Below are 8,687 nucleotides of genomic sequence, written 5' to 3'. Positions count from 1 at the left end.
ATAAGTGTTAAAATAACATTAAGATATATTAGATTATGCTTTAATTTTTTTTCAGGTTATTACAATGTTGGTGTAAATAAACAATTTTGTTAAATTATAATATAAATGTTTACACCCATGAAAGGCCTTTTATTTTCAGTTATTTTTACTAATATAAAAATAAACATCACTCTACTTTTTTAGCAATTTTACGTGAATACGACGTACTTAAAAGTTTAATATGGAAAAATTTGTATCCTTATATAATTAACAAGCAATGAATTTACACTATTTCTTATCAGTTTTGTAGATACTGAGCTATTATTATAATTTTTTTTAAGAACTTGAACGAGTAAAAATGATTTGCGATTGCGCACTAGGTTGCACGATTATTTGCAGCGCCAGATTGCGTTCTTTGGTAGGGATACGATTAAATTAATTTTAAATCTTTTAGGTTATGTATGTGTTTAGAGCGACAGAGTAACTATTCTCTGGTTTAGAGTGTAAATCGCGATGCCTCTCTTGACTTTTCAACAAATTTTGGAAACCACAGCGGACTTTTTGAGTGTGATAACAATCGCCATATGTTTTATATTGAAGATACCCCAAATAATAACGGTGCTAAAGTTAAAACATGCCAGAGGTATTAATTTAATTGGACTTTTAATGGAGTTGACAAGGTTGAAACAATCAAGTGTTTTATAACATCGGTTTTTTGGGTAATTTTTATATGTTTTTGCTTTAGTTATACTATAATGTTGTCATATAACTTTCGAAATGGTTATGCACTTTTAACTTATATGGAATACCCAATAATTTTAATCCAAAATCTTTCGCTCATATTATTAGTGATGTACTTTAAAGGCTATTTAAATATCTATGCTGTAATTGGAGCAGGAATATATTTTACGTTTGCTGCAGCTTTTATTCTTGGCATAGTTCCCATGTCTGTATTGTCTTATTTAGTGGTATGTAATAGATTTAGAAGTTATTATTGCAGTTTAATTCAAGTTCTTATATTTTTAGCCAATGTGTACACCTATTGGAGCATCATCTAAGGTTGTACAACTCTTAGAAATGGTTAGATTAAAGAATGCAGATTCTGTGAGTTTGTTGACTTGGTTTATATCAGCATTCACTAATGCAAGTAAGTTTCTAACTTCATAATACACTTTTTTGATATTAAAAACATTAAGTAATATCCTTAAAATATTATAATTTTGCTTACAAAATCAGAACCCAAAAGTAAAATATATCTAATTAACAATTTATAAATTACCTGAAGTCACAGCTTAACATGACTTTGGATGTGTCAAATTCTGTGTTTATCATTAGGATCTTAGTAAAAGATAAGAGCTGTGAACAAACTGAAGCTAGAGTAATGTTGGACAACTATTTACAAATTTATTTAGTGTATGGAATCAAGACACAACAAAAACGGAAATCTCAATCAAAATATAAAATAAACTGACTAGCAAAAAAAAACTGGCCACTATAAATTAGCCAAAACTTCAAAGCTGGCTTACTCGCGAACCGCGCATTCGATTTTGATGATTGTTTTTTTGATCCTGCGATAGAAATTTTCATTTAGATTTTAATTTGAGCATATACGGGCTGCAAGAACGAGAAAAACTTTTTTTTCTCGAAATTTGTAATACCCTGTGGGGTGCAACTGCTACAGCAGATAGTGTTAACTGGAATCAAACGGTAGCCCAATCTTTTCTGAACATCTTATTTTTTATTCACTCTATTATTTCTATTACTAACGAAGATGCAGTGTTTTAAAACGAATGCCTGTACAAACAAGCATAAGAAATCTAATGTGGCGCGCTAGGTAGCGTATGTCATTTGTTTCGAATAGTAAATTGACAGTTGTTAAAGATTTTTACAGTCTTTTAACATAATAGCAATCCCATTGTCAGTAACTGATGTTGCGCGTATTGTTACTTTAATTGAGGATGGCATCCTGAACAACAGTTCAGTTAGATTTTGTTAGATAGATTATTATTTTGTTAGTTAGATCCTGAGCAACAGTTCAGGATGCCTGGAATCGATATGTGGAAACAGAAAATTTCACTAGGCGGCAAGGTTCCGGTAGAAGACGAGTGACAACAGCAGTTGATGACCGATTTATTGTTCTAAACACTCCGAGGAATCGTAGAACGACAGCTGTAGAAACTCGGCATCGTCTTCAAATGGTGCGTGGGGTTGACGTTAGTGAAAGAACTATTCATCAAAGACTTGATAAAAGTGATCTGACTGCAAGAAGACCTGCCAAAAGACCTTGGCTGCTCTAGAGACATCGGCGAGCACGTCTTCAATTTGGGCATGAATTAGGGAATGGAACAATGGGGTAAGGTGCTCTTCACTGACGAGTCCCGATTTTGTCTCCGGTCACCTGATGGTCGAGAATGAGTGTGGAGACGTCGTAATGAAAGGTTTGCGACCTGCACAATTTCGGAAAGAGTCCATGGAGGTTCTATTCCCATTTTATTGGTGACGGATTCATGCTAATGCATGACAATGCGCGACCGCACGTAGCACGTGTGGTTAACGAATATCTTGATGAAGTAGGGTATTGAATGGATAGAGTGGCTAGCGTGCAGCCCGGACCTTAACCCTATTGAATATCTTTGGGACCAACTTAAGAGACCCATTCGTCGTCGTCCTGTCCTACCGGACAACCTTCAAGAGTTACGAATTGCTTTTGAAAAAGAGTTTGCCGCAATTCCTCAGGAATCAATTACGAACCTAATCAGTTCTATGCCGCGTCGACTACATGAGGTTATTTTAGCTCGTGGGGGGCACACACGCTATTAATTTTCGTGTTATTATTAATTGTTACATTAAATTAAGTTTGTTTTCTTGTTTATTTGTCAACAGATGTTTACAATAATGAAGGACGTACGTAATTCTGTAATTCTAAGAAAATGTAAGTCCTTCTGCAAAACTATTTCGGGTGCCCAGTTTTTGTTTTCAAGGTCAGTGATTTAAGGCGCCACTTTTAACAAAGATTAAGCAGCGAGACCACATCTAGCAAGTTTTCAGCGAATGGTGGTCTCACTGACATCAACAACATGCACCATTTGAAGACGACACCGAGCTTCTACAGCTGTCGTTCTACGATTGCTTAGAACAATAAAACGGTCATCAGCTACTATCGTCACACGTCTTGTTTTCACAGGCGATCGCTTTAAAATACTACATCTTCGTTAGTAACAGATATAATAGAGTGAATAAAAAAACAAAATGCTCAGAAAAGATTGGGCTACCGTTTGATTCCAGTTAACACCCTCTGCTGTAGCAGCTGCACCCCACAGGGTATTACAAATTTCGAGAAAAAAAGGTTTTCTCATTCTTGCACCCCATATATGCTCCAATTAATATCCGAATAAAAATTTCTATCGCAGGATTATTACAGAAGAATCAACATTTCGATCAAAAAAAGAATCATCAAATCGAATGAGTGGTTCGCGAGTAAGCCAGCTTTGAAATTGTGGCTACATTTTAGTGGTCGGTTTTTTTGCCTTTCAGCGTATAAGACAAAATAAAATAGTATGAAATAATATAATATGAAAACAATATACCATTATATAATTGCAATGACAATCACAGTCACAGTAATCTTCAGGTAGTCCATCATTGGTTGTCTTAGTTCAATCTTCTAAAATAATATTATTGCTGCGAGGAGTGGCTCCTTTTGTCACCGCGACCTATAAGATCTATATCTGTATCTCTCCAAAGGTTTAGGGTATGTGTAGGTCCTTGATAAGGTACTGTTAACGGCAGGGGCAGTGGCATAAAATATGCTCAACCGTCTCTGTTTCCTCCGCACATAGTCTGCATTCAACATCGTCGGCTACACCCAACAAGTTGAGATGTGCTTTTAATAGGCAGTGCCCAGTAAAAACACCCATTAGAACTTTTATGCTACTACGGGCAAGTCCTAAAATATTCCCGGGTTTGACAGTGGCGATGTTAATAAACACCTTAGCATGTCTCATTCCAGGAGAACTGGTCCACAGTAGGCGAAGTCTCTCTTCAGCCCACAGTCCAATCCTATATTTGGCCATCGCAAATGATACACCAACTGTTGGTTCCGGCCCCACAAACGCTTCAGCGCTGTCATCTCGTGCTAGCTTATCTGCCGCTTCATTGCCAGCAACCCCAGAGTGACCCGGAACCCAGATCAGAGAGACTCTGTTATCACAACTCAGTGTGTTTAATGTTCTCTTACAATCATTAACCAGAACCGTATTCACGGTTTGCAGCGCCTGGTGAGCGGCTTGGCTGTCTGAGAAAATTCGTACTGTCATGTTCTTCACCCCTCTTTCAAGAAGGATTTTAACACCCATGTCAATAGCAAATACTTCCGCCTGGAATACAGTACAGTACGTACCCAGGGTGTCAGCTTGCTTAATTCGAGGTATCTGGCAATATACTCCTGCTCCTACCTCTTCAGGTGTTGTTGAGGCATAAAACCTCTTTGGTTTTGTTTTGCGACGTAATTATCATACTCATCGCCTGTCTGTGATTTAGAAGTTCTTTCTAGCGTAACGCTACCTTTGAGGCCTCCCATTTATTCATTACATCTTCTATAATATGTTTCACGGTTTCATTTTCACCCCATTCGCAGGAGGATGTCAATGTCTGGTGCCATTTATGCAGAAAGTAAACGTATCTACCATGCCGTATTTTCAAGTTCCGTATTCTGTCTAAAGTTGACCAGATTTTGCGTGGTAAATCAAAGCTAGGAGGCTTTTGGGTAATACATGGGGTCTGATTGTTCTGGTTTGTTATCCATTCGTGATGCCAAGTGTTAATCAGGCTGAATGCTTTGCCTGTAGCAGTGGCTGCTGTTTTGATCGGAGGCGGGTGTAATTGGTGTCCGCAATCTGCTTGTGTATTGGTCGGTTTGATTGCTCAAGATCTTGTACTCTCTTGTGATAGCACTTATAGGGTGCAGGTTTGGGAGTGGTACATGATTCAGTAAGGGGAACGAAAAATTCCATTAAAAATTCCATTGAAGTAGTTTTGATAACCTCTGCGATCATTCTCATCGTGTTATTGAGTTAAGCATCGACTCTGTGGACATGAGGACTATTAAGCTACACTGGCGCACAGTATTTAGGGGCTGAGAAGACGGGGCTCACGGCTGTTGAGCGCAGACTGGAGGCTCCCGTTGTTGTTCCACACTCCTTTGGTGTAACATTGTTCCTCGTTTTTTTGTTTCTCCGCTGTTTTCACTATATGTTCTTTGAATGAGAGTGTGTTATTAACTGTAACATCTAGGTATTTTGGTGTATTGTTGTGAGTAACCCATGAGTTCTCGAATTATATTAGAAGCTTTCTGTCGACGAGTTTATTGTTTAGATGAAAACATGTTACCTCAGTTCTGTGTTTGATTGAAAACGCCATTTCCGGAAGTATCTTCCCAGATTCTCTAGGTTAGCTGTCAGAATCTAATCTGATTTACTGACTGATACACTGCTTTACGGATGCACTCTATAGATTAGACTTGCATTGAAGAGTTTTCTTGGTGAGCATAGGACACCGTGACAACTCAGAATGTTTTGTCATTTAGCATATTATTTAGCAGGCGAGCTCATGATTTACATGGCATAACACGGAAGAATTTAGAGATCATGATACTCTCCATACTGTTTCGTAGGCAGTCGATGGATCAATGAATGCATCAGAAGTTTTGAACTTTCCTTGGAATCCTACTTCAATATAAGTTGAAAGCGAGAGGACCTGCGCAACGCTGTCTTTTAGCCTTTCTGACAGATTCTGTTGTAAACGAGCCTTTCAAGTAATTTTTATGTTACTGACCATGGGTCTCTAGCTATTAGGTGAGTTTACTGTGTTTCTTGGTTTTAGGATTTTTGTTGCAGGATCTTTGTTTGTTTGAATTCTCTGAGTAAGTTACCAGTCTAGATTATATCACTAAAGAATCTGGACAGCTAAAGTTTAGCGTATTTTCCGCTATTTATTACGAATTCTGAGTTGATACCGTCAAGCCCCGGTGCGTTTTCTGTTGTGATTTCGTTGAGCGCTGCTACAACTTTTTCAGATGTGAAAAGGTCAGCATATTCAGTCTCCGTTGCCTCATTCTACAGGTTCCTGAGTTCCGGTTTTAATTCGATTGTAGGTTTTCTTTTGGTGTACAGGTGTCCCAATTTCGTTGTCCGCATAGGCTATCTCCGAAACTAAAAGTGATAGAAAAAACGTGTGATTTCATGATGTCATGATTTCGGTTTTTCGAGAAAATGCTAATGCCGAAAACTTTTAACACCTATCGTCTTTTGTTTTCGCCCTATCGGGAAAAGCTGAAAATTTTGCGAAAACTACAAAACCTTCAAAACTACAACCAATTTTCTCAGAAAAGTCCACGCTTAGCTGCTTGAGGTCTGGAAGTTCAGATTTTCTACCGTTTCCGACCATTTCTGTTGTCTTGTATCCTCAATCCTGTGGAAAAGCTCATCGACCACTTCAAAAACAGCTCAAAACCTCATATTGTTCCAGATACCTTGATTTTTGAAATATCACTGAAAGAGAAATGATCTATGTTATCTCTTTTGATGAAAAAAGAGGAGAGAAAGTAATTTGAAAGGAAATATTTTTTCTAAATGTCTTCCAATTTAGCTACTTCTTCCGTATATCATTAAGCTTCTAATCAAACTTTATGTCAACAACAAACTGTCAAATATTATTTTCCTTTTTCTTAACTGCTTGGCAAATATTATTGCATTCTCATACCCGACATTGGTTCATCATCTACAGTGTATCACGATGGGCACACTGAGTTAGCTATGTGGATTAAGAATTTGCTAACAGACACTCTGTCATCCTCGGCAAAATAGTATCGGATTGGGAGTACATTTTGACCGACTAAACCATTCCCCATCTATTATCTTCCTTGTAATATATTACGCATTTCTACATGCCTCCATCGGCGGCACATCTTGAAGAACACACTTCTTCTATTTTTCGTCGTACTCTTACTATGTCTATATCATCGTTTCCCGACCTTCTTACATTCTTCTTACGTTGGACACATTATCTCTCATTCTCATCTAGAAGTATCTATTCTTCAGAATAGAGACTTCTCGACATCTAATAGCATCGCAACCGTCTGATAGCTTTTCTTCTGGACAAGTTCCTATGTACTAATGAAATTCATTGCCTGCTGTACAGCTCCTCTACGTTTCTACGTCAGCAACCTGAACCCAAATTGTTCCTCGACAAAAAGCCACTTCGGCTACCACCTCTATAACGCTCTAGATTGTAGTATCTCTGCTAATAACTTTTTAATCGAGAAGTTTATGCAGCTTCGGATTTAAAACTATTTATATTTATTGGTGATACAAACTAAATTTCAATACAATATTCTCATCCCCACCCGTTATCTGCCTTTGTATTCTACGTCTTTCGTATTGATCTATTTAGTTTTATGAAATTTAAGATGTTCCTCGTAATATCTCTGATTTCACATCATCTCACACATGTGTACTCATTAAGATATACTCTTTAAACATTTAAATCGCGACCATTCTTTCAAAATCTTGTATTGTCATGGAATACATTCCTACCTCTTTGTAGTTTACACACATTGCTCTCTGCCGTGTCTACTTATAATTATGATCGTTGTTTGCTCAGTGTCGTTTTATAATCTACTTCCTGTTCTGGTTTTTTCTGTTGCCTACATATTATAAATCATATTTCCCTCATTCTTCTTTCGCGAGAACTCCAAATGCAATGCGTGTAGGATTACTTAAGTTGGGTTAAGTATGCCTTAGTTTAATTTATTAACTATCTGACAAAACAAAAATTAATTTTATTAATGTAGTTACATGAAGTTAGTGGAAATTTCTAAAAGTATGACTGTGTTCATAAGATTAATAGAGAGTAACTCAAAACTAGTTTTTAACTAGTCTAGAAAAAATGTATTGTTATGATAGACACAGAATTTGATGACTTGGTATGCAAGCAACCAAACATACAAATTCAAAGTTGATAAAAGTTATCATTTTTTTTTGTAGTTTATTACAAAATATATTTTCTAATTTCACAATCACATCTAGATAATATTTTAACTCAAATTTGCTCTCACATATATTTTATTTTCATTACTATTATCATTTTTTTTTCATATTCTATTAATAATTTAATATAATTTTCAGCACGTATATTTACGATATTAGTCGATTCTGGGGATTTTGCATTACTGCTCAATTTTATAATAAACACATCTTTGAGTTCATTGGTGATGTGTACTGCTTATTACTTTCAATTCATATATGCGCAGTCAGCAAAGCGAGATGACTGAAGCTACTATTAGTGTGAATTAATTCCATTCTTTTTGTAGGCGATATAAACGGAATGTGATATGTTTTAATTCTTAATCGGTAATAATTTTAAATGGTATTGCTTTCCATTTGTTATGAATAGGTTTGATGGAAACTTGTAGGAGCTATTTATTTTTTTTTTTCTTTTTGAGGCAAATATTTTAGTCATTTTTTTACTACTTGTTATTGTTACGAATATAAATATATTTTATAAAGTGTGATTTGTATGTTATTTATAAACCTAGATCACCTCGTTTAACATACCCTGTTTAGAAATTTCCATTTCTAAATCTGTTTTTATTGTTCCCGCAATATAATTCTAGTATCCGGTAATTTCAAGTACTGTCTTAGAAGTGCTCT

General features: G+C 36.3%; 1 protein-coding gene across 1 annotated transcript; it reads left to right on the top strand.

Annotated features, from left to right (window-relative positions):
• The first annotated feature begins 367 nt into the window (after positions 1 to 367).
• On the top strand, positions 368 to 8,417 carry LOC111418625 (solute carrier family 66 member 3). The gene is made up of 4 exons (XM_023051226.2): positions 368 to 659; positions 725 to 947; positions 1,006 to 1,126; positions 8,163 to 8,417. The coding sequence occupies exons 1-4, from the start codon at positions 493 to 495 to the stop codon at positions 8,306 to 8,308; spliced, it is 657 nt and encodes a 218-aa protein (XP_022906994.1). The 5' UTR covers positions 368 to 492; the 3' UTR covers positions 8,309 to 8,417.
• The last annotated feature ends 270 nt before the right edge of the window (positions 8,418 to 8,687 follow it).

The sequence above is a fragment of the Onthophagus taurus genome, chromosome 1 (assembly GCF_036711975.1).
Source record: "Onthophagus taurus isolate NC chromosome 1, IU_Otau_3.0, whole genome shotgun sequence".
NCBI classification, from domain to species: Eukaryota; Metazoa; Arthropoda; class Insecta; order Coleoptera; family Scarabaeidae; genus Onthophagus; species Onthophagus taurus.
Note: the sequence above shows the minus strand (reverse complement) of the source record. Positions and strands in the feature narration are given on the sequence as shown.